This window comes from Pseudoliparis swirei, chromosome 11 (assembly GCF_029220125.1).
Source record: "Pseudoliparis swirei isolate HS2019 ecotype Mariana Trench chromosome 11, NWPU_hadal_v1, whole genome shotgun sequence".
Lineage (NCBI taxonomy): Eukaryota > Metazoa > Chordata > Actinopteri > Perciformes > Liparidae > Pseudoliparis > Pseudoliparis swirei.
In genome coordinates, this window is record NC_079398.1 from 16,003,539 (window position 1) to 16,021,839 (window position 18,301).

At 45.4% G+C, this 18,301-nt stretch overlaps 2 protein-coding genes across 2 annotated transcripts in view; both read left to right on the forward strand.

Annotated features, from left to right (window-relative positions):
* Positions 1-11,526, forward strand: part of sptbn5 (spectrin, beta, non-erythrocytic 5) — a 49,756-nt gene extending 38,230 nt beyond the window's left edge. Inside the window, exons 57-72 of the mRNA XM_056426772.1 lie at positions 150-296; positions 842-964; positions 1,328-1,495; positions 1,765-1,853; positions 2,207-2,393; positions 2,492-2,560; positions 2,652-2,795; positions 3,033-3,229; positions 3,317-3,521; positions 3,862-4,041; positions 4,353-4,514; positions 6,394-6,611; positions 10,263-10,452; positions 10,529-10,705; positions 10,863-10,970; positions 11,052-11,526. Coding sequence (XP_056282747.1) covers positions 150-296; positions 842-964; positions 1,328-1,495; positions 1,765-1,853; positions 2,207-2,393; positions 2,492-2,560; positions 2,652-2,795; positions 3,033-3,229; positions 3,317-3,521; positions 3,862-4,041; positions 4,353-4,514; positions 6,394-6,611; positions 10,263-10,452; positions 10,529-10,705; positions 10,863-10,970; positions 11,052-11,516 — 2,829 coding nt within the window. The 3' untranslated portion in view covers positions 11,517-11,526. The remainder of the gene's footprint in view (positions 1-149; positions 297-841; positions 965-1,327; positions 1,496-1,764; positions 1,854-2,206; positions 2,394-2,491; positions 2,561-2,651; positions 2,796-3,032; positions 3,230-3,316; positions 3,522-3,861; positions 4,042-4,352; positions 4,515-6,393; positions 6,612-10,262; positions 10,453-10,528; positions 10,706-10,862; positions 10,971-11,051) is intronic.
* LOC130201368 (methyl-CpG-binding protein 2-like) lies at positions 11,526-17,859 on the forward strand. The gene is made up of 7 exons (XM_056426344.1): positions 11,526-11,805; positions 12,299-12,367; positions 13,079-13,162; positions 13,271-13,362; positions 13,448-13,564; positions 16,584-16,771; positions 16,897-17,859. The coding sequence occupies exons 1-7, from the start codon at positions 11,683-11,685 to the stop codon at positions 17,034-17,036; spliced, it is 813 nt and encodes a 270-aa protein (XP_056282319.1). The 5' UTR covers positions 11,526-11,682; the 3' UTR covers positions 17,037-17,859.
* Positions 17,860-18,301: the final 442 nt, after the last annotated feature.

The window sequence follows — 18,301 nt, forward strand, 5'->3', positions numbered from 1 at the left end:
GTCCTCATGTTTGTGTGTGTGTGTGTATGTCCTCATGTGTGTGTGTATGTGTGTGTGTGTCACGTGTGTGTGTGTCCTCAGGTGTGTATGTTTGTGTGTGTGTGTATGTCCTCATGTGTGTGTGTCCTCATGTGTGTGTGTGTCCCCAGGTGTGTGTGTGGCTGTCTGAGCGCAGTGCGGTGGCTCTGGATGAGAGCTGGAGGGAGGCGACCAACCTTCAGGCCAAACTGATGAAGCATCAGAGCTTCGAAGTCGAGCTGCTCGCCAACCGCTACCGACTGGAGGTGCTCACACAGGTGAGTCAGGGCTGTCACAGCATTTAAATATGTATATTAGGGCTGTCAATCGGTTAAAAAAAATTAACTAATTAATCGCACATTTTGAAATGTATTAATCGCGATAAAAAAAAAAAAGTTTCTTCTTTTTTTTAAAGACAAAACGTCACACAAAGCTGTGTTTTCAAAGAGGCTCCTACCTATAAAGTGCCAGCGAGGTATTTAATATCGTGGATGATAAATTGTTTCTTCAGTGAAACATCAGATTAGTAAAACAAGGTGTACTTGAGACCCCATTGGTCCTGTCATCTTTAACATTGAACAACAGCAGAACAAGTGGCCTTGGTAAACTGACTGACATTCAAATGTGTTAACTCTCTGGAGGCTGGAAACAGTGTCAAACCGCACTGCCTCGGTTTGACACTCAGAGGAGTGAAAAAATGTCAACGCACACCAGAAATAAACAAAATTGCGTTAACATAACTTAGTGCGTTAATCGCGGCCAAATTAATCGCATAGATTAACGCTGACAGCCCCTAATATCAAGTGTGTGTGTGTGTGTGTAGGAAGCGGAGCCGCTGCTCTCTGAAGTGAAGGTTAGACTTCGTGTCACGGAGTTGACGGACAGCTGGGAGGCTCTGATCCACAACTGTAAGGAGAAGAAGACCAGACTGCAGCAGGCCTACCAGGTAAACACACACACACACACACACAGACACCTACCTGAGGACACACACACACTTACTGCACACACTTACTACACACACACACCCACGCACATTTACCACACACACACACATTTACTACACACACACACGCACGCACATTTACTACACGCACCTGAGGACACACACATACAAGCACACACACACACACCTGCGGACACAGGTTTACCACACACACACACACACACACATGTTTACCACACACACACACGATTACCACACACACGTTTACCATACACACACACACACACACGTTTACCACACACACCTGAGGACACACACACACACACCTGAGGACACACACACACGCATGCGCGTTGTGTTCAGGCGCTCCAGTTCCAGCGTTCCCTTGACGACATGGAGCAGTGCGTCGGCTCCGTGGAGACAGAGCTGACCAATCAGGACTGTGGCAGCGACCTGCCGGCCGCCAACCGGCTGCTGAAGGCCCTGCAGGGCCTGGAGGAGGAGGTGGACGGGCACCGGGACCGGATACAGGTACGGCCCGCCCACTACCCCACAGATCAGTTTATAGATATATAAATATTTAGATTTATATTTATTCATATATATATATATATATTTATATATATATATATTTATTTATATATATGTATATATTTATTTATTCATATTTATATATATATATGTATATTTATTTAGATATATTTATTTATATGTATTGTTATTTATATTTTTATTTATATATATTTATATTTATTTATATAGATTTATTTATATATATATAATGTTTTATGACCTCACAGGGTCTGGTGGAAACGGCAAAGAGCTTCAGCTCTCAGGGGAACTTCCTGGCTGAGGAGATCCAGATCAGAGTGTCTCACACGATCAACAGGTCTGTAGAGGGGGGAGTTCAGTAAAAAGTACCAACAAAATAATATATATGTAACGACTCCATGACCGTCACCCGTGGGTTTCCCCCCAAAGCACCAGAGATTCGACGCCAATACCGGGATATTTGACAACATACTTTATTTTCCAGCAGACCGCACGACGACACCTCTCCTCACTCTACCCTTCACTCTCAACTGCTCCTTTTATGAGAGCAGCGTCGGCCGCTGACTGATTGCCAATCAGCCAGCAGCCGAGGCCAAATTGGAGACTCCACCCCCACAGCTGCCACAATATATATATATACTGTATCTGTATATGTATACTTCCTCTAAACTAGTAACTGTCTTGCGTCAGGTACAACGGTCTGGCGGAGCCCCTGCAGAGTCGGAGGGAAACCCTGGAGGCCTGGCAGGTCCTGTTCCAGTTCTCCAGGGACCTGGAGGAGGAGTTGGCCTGGCTGAGCGACCGGCTGCCCGTCATGGCCGCCGGGGACTGCGGCTCCTCGCCGAGCGCCACCCAGCAGCTGCTGCACCGCCACCAGGTATGATGCAATAATGGCCAAACATTACAACACAGGAAGTGGAACTATGATTTAAGAAGTCGATAATGAGGATCAACTTCCTGCTCCTGCTTCTCCAGGCTGTGACGCAGGAGATCTCAAGCCGCGCCCCATTGGTCCAGGCCGTCCAGGAGGCGGGGCATAGCCTGGTGAGGAGCCGTCGCTCCGGTATTTAAACTCTTCTGAATGAAACAATGAGTCACACTCTTAACCCCCCCCCCCCCCCCCACAAACACACAGGTCAGAGGTCGTCACTTTGCGTCTCACGACATCCGGGAGCGTCTGGAGGAGCTGAAGAGCCTCCACGAGGAGGTGCTGATGGAGGCGCAGAGGAAGGGGAAGCTCCTGCAGGAGGCGCTCGGCATCCACAGCTTCCTCTCCGAGGTGAACGTCATCAACACTGATCATCATATAGAAATGTCTTCAACAGACTTTAACTCAGTGAAAGTAAAGAGGTCATGAAAATAGATACGAGAAATAGAAGAAAGGAACATTTTATTGGATACAACTTTAAAATATGTAATTAATCACAATATATCACAACGTTTGGGACCCAACAACATCATACCCTAAGTATCGTGTGTGTGTGTGTGTGTGTTGTGTTTGTGTGTGTGTGTGCAGGTGTCTGAGCTGCAGCTGTGGTCTGAGGAGCAGCGGGCCGTTCTGCAGCCTCAGGACTGCGGGCGCAGTGAGGAGGTGACGGAGGCTCTGCTGAGGAGGCTGGAGGCTGTGGACGTGGAGCTGGAGAACCAGAGGAGGAGCGTGGAGAGACTGCAGGAGAGAGGGGCGGAGCTTCAGCACCTGGGACACCCACACAGGTACAGGGCCTGGTCATCTGGTTACACACCTGGTTACACACCTGTATGGTCCTAGAAGGTGCATCTCTCTCTGTGTGTCCTTCTCAGCCACCTGGTCAGCGAGTCTCTCCCAGGTGTCCCTGAACGCCTCGAGACTCTCCTCCGGCTCTCCGCCGCCCGCCGCGCCGCCCTGGAAGACCGGCGCCGCCTCTACGTGTTCGAGAGGGAGGCCAAAGAACTACAAACATGGCTGACCTCCAAGAAGACGCTGGCGGAGTCCAAGGACTGCGGACAAGACCTGGAGGACGTCGAGGTGACAAGGATTCATGAACTTTGATTTGATGACATCTTCAAACTACCTCCTCTTCCTCTTTCTTATCATCATGCTCATCCTCCTCTTCCTCCTTCTCATACTCCTCCTCATGCTCCTCTTCCTCCTCCTCATGCTTCTCATGCTCATCCTCCTCTTCCTCCTCCTCTTACCCCTCCTCTTCCTCATCCTCATGCTCCTGTTATTCCTCTTCATGCTCTTCTTCCTCATGCTCTTCTTCTTCCTCCTCCTCCTCCTCCTCCTCATCCTTCACCTCCTCCTCCTCTTCTTCATTCTCCACCTCCTCCTCATGCCCCTCATGCTCCTCCTCCTCCTCCTGCAGGTCCTCCAGAAGAAGCTGGAGGTTCTGGTGTCGGAGGTGTCGGGTCTGGGTCGCAGCCGGCTGACCTCGGTGCAGCAGCTGGTTGGAGGCCTGCAGCAGGACCGCGAGGCCCGGCGGAGGGACGAGGCCCTGGGCGGCCTGTGGGAGGAGCTCCACGGCAGCATCAGGACCAGGGAACAGGTGCGCAGGTGGACCAACCAATCGGTGTTGAGACCAACGGGAGGAGAGCAAGTCACGTTAGCAGCACCGCTAACAGAGGTTCACTTCAATTGCATTGTGATGCGTTCAGGCTCTGCTCAGTGAAAACGAGTATTGGTTGAAGGTCAATCATAACGTTCTCATGATGCGTTCACATGCACTTCAGTAACATTTTGGTGATGAATCCAGATGTTTTCACGTGGATATAAAATTGATATTGGAGATGAATTATGAGCTCTTTAACTAACTCAGTGTTACTTTCCAACATTCTCGTGACGGTCTTTTTTCTCCAGAACCTGAAGGCGGCAAGGGAGGTGCATCAGTTTCATCACGACGTGGACGAACTGAAAAGCTGGATGGCCGAGAAGGAGGCGGTGCTGGACTCTGAGGACCCGGATCAGGACCAGGACCTGCACTCCATCCAGATCCTGTTGAGGCAACACGAGGCGCTGGAGGTGGGGGATGTCTGCTGAGGGCTTTTATTTTGAAGGGGGGGAATTCAAAGTACCAAACACTACACACACACACATATACAGGACTGTCTCAGAAAATTAGAATATTGTGATAAAGTTCTTTATTTTCTGTAATGCAATTAAAAAAACAAAAATGTCATGCATTCTGGATTCATTACAAATCAACTGAAATATTGCAAGCCTTTTATTTTTTTATATATTGCTGATTATGGCTTACAGCTTAAGAAAACTCTAAAATCCTATCTCATAACATTTTAATATTTCCTCAGACCAAGTAAAAAAAAAGATTTATAACAGCTGAGTGTTTGTCAAGGCTCAGGAAACCCTTGCAGGTGTTTCGAGTTAATTAGACAATTCAAGTGATTTGTTTAATACCCTACTAGTATACTTTTTCATGATATTCTAATATTTAGAGATAGGATATTTGAGTTTTCTTAAGCTGTAAGCCATAATCAGCAATAAATCAGAATAAAAGGCTTGCAATATTTCAGTTGATTTGTAATGAATCCAGAATGCATGACATTTTTGTTTTTTTAATTGCATTACAGAAAATAAAGAACTTCATCACAATATTCTAATTTTCTGAGACAGTCCTGTATATATATATATATATGTATTTATCTCAAGATCTTTTTAAAATACTTTTTCTTTTAATACACCAACTATTTGTATTAAATATTTTGTAGTTTTAGTTTATTTTAGTGGATTTAGAAAATGTCTCTACAAATAAATATTATTATTAGTGCTGTGAAAAATAACGCGTTAACTTAGTTAATTAAATTACAGGTTTAACTAGTTTTTTTTTTTTTACGCACTTTACGCATGCGCAGAATGAGCTTCCAATACGTCTGTTGTTGGTCGTCTCTAACCAGCAGCATGTCATTCTGTCTCTACGTGTCGCGTTAACACGACTCCGATCTCCGTCTCGCGCGCCGCAGAGCTCGGATGCCAGCGTGTGCGTGCACATCGGGACGAAAAAAAGTCACTTGCACCCCCCCATCAACAATTCTTCTCTCGGCTCGCGCAGCAGAGCTCCGATGCTGGCGCGCGCACTGGTTAGCAATGCAGGGCTCTCAAGTGTCACGCATTGAGCGTGAGACTCACGCATTTCGGTCTTAACTCCCGCACTCCATCCACACATCGTATTTCTCACGCTGAAAAAAACTCTTGGCTCTTTAATGTTTTAATGCAGGGGTGCTCAATATGTCGATCGCGGTCGCCGCAGAGCTTCGATGCCGGCGCGCGCATCGCTCTGTCGCGCGAGCCGAGAATTGTTGACGGGGGGGGGGGGGTAGACGAAAATTACAGGGTGACGTGTGGAGATTTCCCCCTGTTATAATAGTAGGGGAAACATTGGAGCTGATAAGCGTGTCTTCTTGTCTGATCAATACGCAACTGTGAGGTGCGCGAATGGACCGAGCGGCCAGCTGCTGATCACTCACTCAACGAACAGACGGTGCGCCGAAGACCCATTTTGACCCAGGAAAAACCCTGAATGTATATATGGGATTAATCATGATTAATCCACAGAAACCTGTGATTAACCTGATTAAAAATGTTAATCGTTTCACAGCCCTAATTATTATTCTTGTTATTAATAAATAAATTAGTAAAATATTTCCCTTTATAAATGTTTTTTTTGTAAGTATATAAAGTTTACAATATACTTTATCTGCTTGCTACTTATATAGAAAAATTATAGAACATTAAAATGTATTTTATTTAATTTTCAAGTAAACTTTAAAGCAATGTATCCACTTTCTGAAATATACCGTGAGAAAAGAATAAAGGAGCAGAACGTGTAAATACTGCAGTATCTCAAGAGTTGAGTGAACGTTGTAGTTCCCTGTGTCTCCACCAGAGGGATCTGGTCCTGATCTCAGAGGAGACCACCAGGAGCCGGGAGGAGGGCCGGGCTCTGGGCCGGCGGCAGCCCCAGGTGAGAGCGGCGGTCACCCGGAGGCTGGAGGAGCTGGAGGGGTTCTGGACCGGCATCCAGGACAAGGCCTCCCAACGCCGGGCCCGGCTGGACCAGGTCCAGGACGTGCAGAAGTACTGGTCCCACTGGACCGAGCTCATGTAGGTCCAACAGAAACCCACGAAACAAAAAGATACATGACAGATATCACCAAGAAACTTCTCAGCTCATTAGGTTTTCTGGATGATGTATCTTTAAATATGCAAATGAGGCATTACCTTATTAAATATACACTGATTTTAATATACTTCCAGAACATAAATCTGAATTTTGGATTAAGCCAGGTTCAAAGTTATTTTTTCACATATTAGAGTCAAATGTTTTTTACATTCTGGATGTCTCTGTTTTCTTTCCTTTTGGTTATTAGTTGGAATGCTTCAGCAGTCCAACTATTATTTTTGTAAACTTTACTTAAACGTATTAGTTGGAATGCTTCAGCAGTCCAACTATTATTTTTGTAAACTTTACTTAACCCTTGTGTTGCCTTAGGGTCAATTAACTTAGGGTTAATTCAATGTTTAATGTCGGTGTTCTTTCGGTAGTCAACAAACAAACATAAAGTGCCTCACACTTAAACTTGGAAAACAATATTAATTCTAATAATTTTCTGGAGGTTTTAATTGCTGGCGTCAAATTTAACCCAAAGGGTAAAATATGTTAGTAAATATAAAGGTAACAGGAGGGTGAAACATTTAATCGGGTCAAAATGACCCTAAGGCGGTGGGAGGGTTAAATATTTAATCGGGTCAAAATGACCCTAAGGCAACAGGAGGGTTAAACGTATTAGTTGGAATGCTTCAGCAGTCCATCTATTGTTCTTTTTAAATCTTTAAGAAACTTCTTCTTCTTCTTCTATTTCTTCCGGATGTATTTTGGACTCTTTCTCCTCCTTCATATATTAAGCTACAGAAACTGTTCAAATATTAAAATATTCAGCTCCTTCAGTTCATGATTAATATGACTTTTCATATTTCTAACTCTTCAACTGTTCATATTATAAAAATGTTATGGTTATTAATTTGAATGGGATCACAATGGAGAAAGTCTTCAACTTCAAAAGCTCTTAAGATATTCATACTTTCAGCTAATTCAATCATTTATTTTTTAAAATGTTGACATAACCTTCAACTTTTACTGTATATTTTCAGATATTTTTTATCTTTCCACATTATCAAATGATTAATGGTTTTATGGAATAAATAATGAATGGTTTCCTATGGAGCAAAGCTTCAAATCCGCTTAAACTTTTTCAACCTTAAAAGCTTACAATGTCGACATACGTTTAGCGACAGACACCATTTCACCTTTAAAATGTTGAGAAAATCGTTAGCTATAACTTTATATTTCAGCTTTTTTTTATAGCTCTTATAGTTATTTAACTGTCCCCGTTTTAGTTTTGTGTGTTTTTCAGCTCGTCTTGCAGTTTTCAATGAGTGTGTGTGGGGGGCCAAAGAGCTGTGACATCGTTGCTAGAGTGCAGTGCTACTTCAGAATCAAGAAAAAAAAGATTTGTATATCGTCACTACGGCTGCAATTCTTACTCTTTAGGCATTATTTTCTGGTAAAGTAGTAGGGAATCTTGTGCTTGTCGTAGACATGTGACTATGGAATCCAACAGTTTCCCAGATCTTTCTAGAGGAGCCTTAACGAGGGAGCAAGTCCACATGTTGCCCCATAGAGCACCATCACATCTTTCCCTCCAAAACAATTTCTCACAGACAATCGTACCTGATTTCTAAATCGCCGCTAGAGACACATATCTTACCCGACAGTCCCACCATTCATACTCTGTTCATCAAGTCATCCTTCCTCTCAAAAACTATTGGCGAAGGAAATGGAGCGACCGTTATCTGACTTTTTGAGATAGTTTGATAGGAGTTCCCTAGCTTTAACTCCATGTTAATTCTAGCAACTGTCTTCCCTTTGAAGTGATCACTATGGCGAGGAGGAAAGGAGTGAAGGAAGGAAGGTAGGTAGGAAAGGAAGGAAAGGATGGAAGGGAGGCAAGGAGGGAAGAAAAGGAGGCAAGGAAGGAAAGGAAGGTAGAAAAGGAATCCAGGCAAGGAGGGAAGGAAGGACACCCTCACCCTCTCTCTATGCCCCCCCCCCCCCCATGCTCTCGCTATGTCTCTTTATTTATACATTTCTTATTCTCATTTGATTGATTGATTGATTGATTGATTGATATATTTATTTGTCGTTTGCCAGAGTACAGGTACAAAAGCATCGAAATTACAAGAAAGGGTGGATGAAAGATTACAGCATAACATGAGGGAAGAAGGCGAGAAAAAACACCAACCCCCCGACTATGCCCCGAGAGGGGTACAGTGTGGGAGCAGGAAAAAAACACCTTAGCACATAAGCACATACATTTTAGACATGACTTGCAACGAGTAGGAAGGGGAGGGAGGTAATCCAACAACTGGGTGATCTAAGCCCATCCATTGGGGGCAGAAGGTAACCAGCACCGACAAGCAGCCAGCCGGTCGGGCGCCAACACAGCAGCGCCAGCCACAGCCCCGTCCGGTCACACTGGGGAAAAAAGCAGGCGAAGGCGTGGGGTGGGGGGAGGGGGGTAGTGAATGCAAATCAGTATTATTGAAAGTTCGTGTGCGTGTTCTGGTATGTCGTCCTCCCCCAGGCCACAACAGACAAAGTTCTCAGTCCGCAAGATGGTCGTTGCCATGGAGATAGCCTTGAAAGGTCCTGGGGAGAAAACAACCACAGGTGTCTGTGGATAGGGGAAGGAATGAGAGAGATTCTCACTTCAGTGATCTTCGGGAGTTGTTGTTCCAGTAACGGCCTTGGCCAAGGCCCGTCGTGGTAAGGGAGCCAAGCAGATAAGATTGGGATTGTTTGGTCTTCCAGTAGCTGCATTTCAATTTTGCGCAACCACTATTCCTCCATCTTCCTCCCGTTTGCCAATAGGATTTCAAATCGATCCACTTTCATTTGCAGAGCCGTCAGCTTCTCCACGATGTTATCATTCTGGCGGTTTAATGCCACAGTCTGAGTGCCAACAACTACCCAACGCGTCAATCATGTCGGGCAGCCTTAGGGGGCTTTTACAGCTGTCACCGTTTCCTTAATTTTCCGATAAGCCAGGGCAGCGCCAAATCCAAACAGCAGAAATCCTGTAATCATAGTTCCGAATAGGTAGATGTCTTCTCGTCCTCCACGGAGAGTGGTGCTAGGCACAAGACCCGCCACTTCGCCCACGCGTCCATCGTGTATCCAGCAACATTCGTCCCAGCAGGACAGGCAGGTTCCCCCGAACCCGAGCTTCTCGTCGAGAAGATGGTGTCAATTGCGTTTAAGGACCAGTTGATTACGTCCATGGTTTTTAGTTCGAAGAGCGATGCGTAGAGAGTCTCTCCAGTATAGAGACAGACAAGACATGACGAGAGAAGCCAAGCAGGGAAGGGAAGGTCATGGGAAGGGAGGGGGAGAGAAAAAATGCGACCGCCTTCGGTCGCATCTGACTTTTCCCTCTTTCTCTCATTTCTTGGATTGTGATTCATATCTTTGAATATTTAGATGATAAAGTTGTGCTCATCTTTTCCAGTTATGTTTGTTTTAAATTTGTTTGAACTTTAACAAAACTTTTTTTGTTTAAACTTTAAAAAACTTTTTGGGTTTTTAACTTTAAAATTTTGTTTTTGTTTTAAACTTTTAAAACAATTTTTCTATTGAAACTTTTTTCCCAACTTTTTAAATTTCTTTTTGGATTAAACCCTGTCTTGTGTCCTCAGGGCCTGGCTGAGGGAGACGCTGTCTCTGGTTAATGGGGAGGCGCTCAGCGTGGAGGGAGGCGACCCGGAGCAGCTCCTCAAGAAACACGAGGAGCACCGCGTCCAGATGGACCGCCAGCTCGCCAAATCACAGGCCGCCAAAGAGGAAGGGAGGCGGCTGGTGGAGCGGGTAACCTTCATGTCCCCGGAGGTGAGGAACACACCTTCACAGAGGACCGCCTCTCTCACCTGACCTCTCTGACCTCTGTCTCTCTCGCCCTGCTCAGGTGGAGGAGCGCGTGCGGGAGCTGGAGGAGCTGGAGGTGCTGGTGGAGAAGGTCTGGGAGGAGACCAGGCAGCGGTACGAGGAGGAGCTGGAGATCTCCCTCCTGCAGAAGGAGCTGGAGCAGGCGGAGCGATGGCTGAGCTCCTACGAGAACTCGCTGACGGCTGAGGACTTCGGGGTGAGGAGGTCAAAGGGTCAAAGGGTCGGGAGGAAACAGGAAGTTGGGTTAGTGCGGTAAAGCTGCATTATCTCTCCTGACCACCAGGGGGCGACTCCTCTGGTTGTATAGAAGTCTATGCTTCATGTGTTTTTCAAGCTCTTCTCCTTCCCTCCAGGACTCCGTGTCGGATGTGATGGAGCTCCTGAAGAGGCAGGAGGACCTGGAGGCCATGATCCAGGCCCAGAGCGACCGCTTCGTGGCACTAAAGAAGAAGAAGACGCAGGTTGGTCATGTGACTCCGGAGATGACGACGAACGCTTCTTTCTCGTCGCTCTTGACGTTTTATTTGTTTTCTCCTCTTCAGAGGGAGAAGAGACTCGACGGATGCTCCGACCTTCAGGACAGAAAACCTCCGGCCAGAGTTTCGTCTATGAGGAGCAAACCGGCGAATCCAAAGATGGCCGCCTCCTCCACCTCCTCTCGAGACGTCATCCGTCGGGTCAGCAGCAGATCCTCCACGCTAGACGGAAAAAGCCGCCTCACGACTTCCACCAGCCCGATCTTCCACCTCCTCCCAAGGAGACACTTCAGTACCGGCGGGGACAGACGGGAGAAGGAGGAAGACGCCGCTCCTCCTGCTAGCCCCTCCTCTCCCCTTAGAGCATCACCTGACTTTTCCTCCTCTCCCAAGCGTCCTCCGTCACCTCCTCCTGTCTCCTTCCCTCAAACCTTCGTCTCGCCTTCCTCCCGAGAAATACCGTCGAACCCGATCCAGACCTCCTCTAGCTCCAAAGCCCGGCACCTCCTCCTCCTCCCCCGCGCCGCCTGACTCGCCTCGGCCAATCAGAGAGCTCGTTGCTCCCACCGAGCCGCCTCCTCCTCCAGTCACAGAATTACGTTCTCCGCCCCCCGAATCTCCTCCGGCTGCAACGACGCCCAAGCTCCAGGACGAGGCTCCGCCTGCCGACCCGGTTCCACCGCCTGCTGCACCAATCATGGAGGAGGAGGCGGAGTCAGCTGACCTCGCTCCTGCAGCATGCAAGGAGACGCAGGCTCCTCCTCCTCCGGGAACCAGGAAGTTAGACGATGTGGTGGCGGAAAACGACTTCCTCAGAGAGGTAAGCTCTCGCTCGCTCTCTCGCTCGCTCTCTCTTGCTCTCTCGCTTGATCTCTCCCTCGCTCTCTCTCTCTCTCCCTCCTCTCTCGCTCTGATGCTCTCTATCACTCTCTCGCTCTCTCTCTTCTCTCTCTCGCTCTCTCTCTCTCTCGCTCTTCTCTCTCGCTCTCTCTCTCTTCTCCCGCTCTCTCTCTTCTCTCTCCCTCTCTAGCTCACTCTTCTCGCTCTCTCTCTCTTCTCTCCCTCTCGTCTCTCTCGCTCTCTCTTCTCCCGCTCTCTCTCTTCTCTCTCTCGCTCTCTCTCTTCTCTCTCGTTCTCTCTCGCTCTCTTTCTCTCTCTCTCTCTCTTCTCCCGCTCTCTCTCTTCTCTCTCTCCCTCTCTAGCTCTCTCTCGCTCGATCTCTTTCTCTCTCTCTCTCTCTCTCCCTCTCTCTCTCGATCTCTCCCATCTCTCTCTCTCATATCATTGGTCATCTCTCTCTGTGATGTTGTCAGGTGGTCTCCGAGCAGCCAATCAGGATGGAGGGGACGCTGGAGATCAAACTGAAACCAGGAGGGAACAAGGTGAGACTTTTGTTTTGCATCATCATAATAAATGTAAATAACAACGAAAACAATCCTCTGGGAAGGTAAATAAGAGATTATTATATACATTCTATATGTATAATTTGATTGGTTTAATAAGATGATAAACCATCACAGAGTGAATAATGTTTTACGATTGTTATCCTCCAATATGCAGTAGAAACATGTGATCAGGACTTTGAGCTCTGAAACTTCCTAAAATGCAACCTTTCATTTCCTTATCATTTAAATGGTGTCTTTTATAATAATAATAATAATCCATTTAATTTATATAGCGCTTTTTAAGGTACTCTTAAGACACTTGACATGTTAGTTTCATACCCCGTAGACACCGCTACAGGGACCAGTTCAGGGTTAAGTGTCTTGCTCAAGGGCACATGGACTAGGGCGGGGATTGCACCGCCAACCCACGGACCTGCTGACCCTCAAAAGCCCCACTATAGATGACGTATTTGAATGATAATGAATGAACGTGAAAGCCGTGACCTGCGTGTCCAGTGTGCGGATTGGCTGACAGGTGTGTGCTGTCCTGTGATTGGCTGATGGGTGTGTGCTTTCCTGTGATTGGCTGACAGGTGTGTGCTGTCCTGTGATTGGCTGATGGGTGTGTGCTGTCCTGTGATTGGCTGACAGGTGTGTGCTGTCCTGTGATTGGCTAACAGGTGTGTGCTTTCCTGTGATTGGCTGCAGGGCCTGGAGCACTGGGAGGAGGTGTTCGCGGTCCTTCAGGGAGAGACGCTCAGCCTGTTCAGAGACCGGGAGGCTGCCAAGGAGGTACCAATGACATCATCACAGAGATCCTCAATCTTAACTTGTGGGCAGAACCCACCCCCTTTTTTTTGATGATGTCATCGCTCTCAGCCATGACGTGTTGTTCCTCAGAAGGCCTCCAGGTGGCCTCCTGTCAGTGTGAGCGGAGCCGTGTGCAGAGAGAACGCCTCCTACAGGAGGAAGGAGAACACCTTCAAACTCATGTGAGGACTGCACAGTGTGTGTGTGTGTGTGTGTTGACCTGTGTGTGTGTGTGTGTTAACCTGTGTGTGTGTGTGTGTGTGTTAGTCTGCAGGACGGCAGTCAGTTCCTGTTCTCAGCATCCAGCAGAGCGCTGCAGCAGCTCTGGGTGAAGAAGCTCCAGAACAGCTCAGAACCAACGAGCAGCGACTCTGACGACTCGGGGTGAACACACACACACACACACATACACATACACATACACACACACACACACACACATATATATATATTAGGGCTGTCAATCGATAAAAAAAAATTAACGAATTAATCGCACATTTTGGAATTCATTAATCGTGATTAAAAGTTTTTTTTTCTTCTAAAGACTAAATCTTCTAAATGAACGAGTAATCCCTTCAGACAGCGTGTATTTTAGACACTTGTTTAATTGTATTCTTTTTTTAAAGACAAAACTTCACACAGAGCTGTGTTTTCAAAGAGGCTCCTACCTATAAAGTGCCAGCGAGGTATTTAATATTGTGGATGATAAATTGTTTCTTCAGTGAAACATCAGATTAGTAAGAAAAGGTGTATTAGAGACCCCATTGGTCCTGTCATCTTTAACACTGAACAACAGCAGAACCAGTGACCTTGGGAAACTGACTGACATTCAAATATGTAATGTTAACCCTCTGGAGGCTGGGGGCATTTTCTCGATTTTACAAAAACATGTATATTCACCTTTTAAAGTATTTTGCATATGACACATCCCAGTGTTTCCCCCACCATTCTATCAGGGTGAGGCCCCGCCCCCCTGTAATGTTCTCTCTCGCGCCAGATTACAGCAGAAGTAATGTAAGGTTCTTTCCTTAAAGACGTGTTTGTTCTTTTATTAAACTAAACGTCTGTTGTTGGTCGTCTCTACAGCAGCATGTCATTCTGTCTCGACGTGTCGGTCACTCTTCTCGGCTCTCCGTCCCGCGCGCCGCAGAGCTCCATGCCGGCGTGTCTGCGCGCGCATCGAGCGGACCAAAAATTAAAGTCACCTGCACCTTCCGTCCCACGGCACCGACACGTCGCCCTCTGCTTCTCTGTGAATATCGAGGAGCAGACGGGAGGAAGGAGGCGGACTGCCGCGGCTTGACACTCAGAGGAGTGCAACAACTTCAACGACACCGGAAGTAAACAAAGTTGCGTTAATTGCGTTAAAATATTTTAGTGCGTTAATCGCGGCCAAATTAATCGCATAGATTAACGCGTTAACGCTGACAGCCCTAATATACAGGACTGTCTCAGAAAATTAGAATATTGTGATGAAGTTCTTTATTTTCTGTAATGCAATTAAAAAAACAAAAATGTCATGCATTCTGGATTCATTACAAATCAACTGAAATATTGCAAGCCTTTTATTCTGATTTATTGCTGATTATGGCTTACAGCTTAAGAAAACTCAAATATCCTATCTCTAAATATTAGACTATCATGAAAAAGTATACTAGTAGGGTATTAAACAAATCACTTGAATTGTCTAATTAACTCGAAACACCTGCAAGGGTTTCCTGAGCCTTGACAAACACTCAGCTGTTATAAATCTTTTTTTACTTGGTCTGAGGAAATATTAAAATTTTATGAGATAGGATTTTAGAGTTTTCTTAAGCTGTAAGCCATAATCAGCAATATTAAAAGAATAAAAGGCTTGCAATATTTCAGTTGATTTGTAATGAATCCAGAATGCATGACATTTTTGTTTTTTTAATTGCATTACAGAAAATAAAGAACTTTATCACAATATTCTAATTTTCTGAGACAGTCCTGTGTATATATATATATATATATATATACAGGACTGTCTCAGAAAATTAGAATATACACACATACATACACACACATACACACCCACACACACATTTATATACACACACACATATATATACAAACACACATACAAATACACACATGTACACACACACACACATACATACACACAAATACACACACATCTTCCTGTTTGTTCTCCGGTTTTTCAACAAAAAAAACAAGATGGCGATCTCGAAGGCGTCCACTTCTCATAAAGAAGTCTGTGCATGAAATATTTTGCGGTATTAAGAACAACAACATTGTTTACACGCTTCTGCTCAGAAACAAAATATTATTCTATATTATTTATGACCAAAAGTGAATAAAAGTCTTTAAAATGGACAGTGTGTCTCGGAGCTGCTTTAAACCTCAGAATGAGGCGGATGTGTCTGAGTCTTCAGGCTCATTCATCAATATTTTGTCCCGGCTGTCAGTTAATTTCTGCTTTGATTGATTTTCTTTTAATTTAACAGATTTTTTAAGAACTGAACACGGACACAACAGCGTTGTGTGACTCATGTATTTCATGTTTTGGGGGTTTTGGGCTCAAACTGGACTGAAAGACTTTGATGGAGTTTCAGAGTGAAGTGGTTTCCCTTCACACTGCGTCGGCTTATTTTGACTGTCACGCCTCGCGCTGTGCACCGTGGGGTCGACGGGCTGCGCGAGAGGCCGGAGAATCGAACCGCCAGGCCTTTCCTTATGATTACAATGAGATACTTTGACACGGTGAATTAGATTCAGCGGGAATCAGGCAGGACGCAGCCGCCGGCCATTCAGCTGTCAGGTGGGTTTTGGGTTGTGGAGACGAGGTGAAGCCACTAAGAGGCACCTTCAGGAAATGAGTTCTGCGGGAGAGTTTTGTTTGTTTCACAGCTGTGGAAGAATAAAAAAGGTTTTAGTTTTCATTAATATTCTTTTTATCTGTGTGTTTAAAGAGAAGTCTATGCTTCATGTGTTGAAGCTGCATTCTCTCTCCTAACCGCCAGGGGGCGACTCCTCTGGTTGTATAGAAGTCTATGCTTCATGTGTTAAAGCTGCATTCTCTCTCCTGACCACCAGGGGGCGACTCCTCTGGTTGTATATAAGTCTATATAGTGACTCTACTTCTCTCTCGATGTATTCCCTCAGTAAACATTGTAAACATGAGTTTATGTCTCAGTCTCTAGTTTCAAGTCTTCTTCTATACAGCATGATGTCATCATTTAGTACTTTATGGTCATTTAGAGTCACACAGATTATAAAGCAGGGGACGCTTTAGGGGCGGGGCCACCAGGTGATTGACAGGTCGACAACAAAGACGTATATATAAGTATTGATTGTGGTTTCTTGATGTCAGTTGGGAGACGTTAGCTCTGGTGCTAAAACCGTTAGCTTGTTTCTTTAGGAGAGCGTCGTCGGTCAACGTGAGTTTGGAGAAGTTGGCCGAGGCTCCGGACGACTTGGCCTCCCCCGGCAGAGCCGAGAGCCTGGAGAGGCAGTCGTCCGCTGAGGGGGGGCCTCCTCCCAAACCCCCCCACACGTACTACAACAAGCACCGCTACCCCGACGCCTCGGGGGTCCCGACCGCAACAGGTGAGCCGACGCAGCGCATTAGCACGTTAGCATGTTGTTCGACAACAGGTGAGCATCTATGACCGGTATCGAAAAGAAGAACAAAACATACCTATCCCTAGTGATCTCCTTCCTGCTCGCTGCAGGTACTGAGACTCCGCCCCCTTCAGAGCCTGCTCCTCCTCCGCCCGACGCCCAGGACCCCCCCACCGCGACCCCCCAGCTACCAGAAGACGGCAGCAGCAAGTCGAGGAGTGTCTTCAGGAAGTTTTTCATTAAGAAGTGAAGCGGAACTGAGCGTCACTTTAATTGTTTATTCTGGGATGCCAAATGGTGCGTTCAAATGATTTAAAGTGCTTTTTTTTAAGTGCCTCGCAGCCCATTGATGACGCTCTGTGATCAATCGCTTGAAATTATTTTATTACAATAAACTATATTTATAGAGAACTTATAAAAAATTAAATACCAAAATGAAGAATAAAAAACATGAAAATTAAAACCAGAAAGTAAATTAAATAAATAAAACGTTTGTCTCATTTATAGTTTTCAGCCCAGAGACTAAAATCAATAATCAATAAGTTGATCAAATGAATCCTGGAACGAATAAAGACGATTTTATTTGAACAATCTGGAGTGTGTTTTTAATTCATCCAAGAGAAGAAACGATCAGATGTTCGTTTCCGCTGGTCGAGGAGTAAACCGATTGGAAATTAATAAGTTTGATCTCCATCTTCTTCATGTGAAGAGTCATCTAAAATTTTCGACTGAATTTTTTGGGTTTTTCATGAAAACAAACTTGTTTATTTATTAATGAGCACCGGATCCAAAACCTCTTCAGGCTCCATCCAGTGCGATCAATAAGTCGATCGGGTACCGATCAAGAGTCACATCGGGGTTCAAACGCTCCATTTTTTGGGGTGGAAATTAAATCCAATTGAAGTGATCGAGTGAGAGTCGATGAGACGTCATCATTGATGAGCACGCTCTTCGTTATCATGTGATAGTTTCTGATCGGGTATTGATCACCCTGAGATCAATGCTAACATCGTCTTCAGGAAGAAGAACATTTTTTATTTTAATGCACTGAATGTTTTTGATTAAATATTAAATATGTCCTTGTTTCCCCGTCGACATCCTGTTATATTTGTGCTTGTCGTGTGATCAATAATCTGTTTATTGATCTATTGATTGGTGCTGCCGGTTTGGTGTTTTCCCTTCCAGGTAATAGCCACAGCCGCCTCCTTTAAACACGTCTGTTGTGCACGTGTAATACTTGTTATGTGTGCTTCTGTTGCAGGACTTTGAGTTTTATGTTTTTTAGTAGATGTGTATTAGAGGTACTTATACTCTAACATAGTATTTAGACGTGTATTAGAGGTACTTGTACTCTAACATAGTATTTAGCCGTGTAGTAGTAGTACTTATACTCTAACATAGTATTTAGATGTGTATTAGAGGTACTTGTACTCTAACATAGTATTTAGCCCTGTAGTAGTAGTACTTATACTCTAACATAATATTTAGATGTGTATTAAAGGTACTTGTACTCTA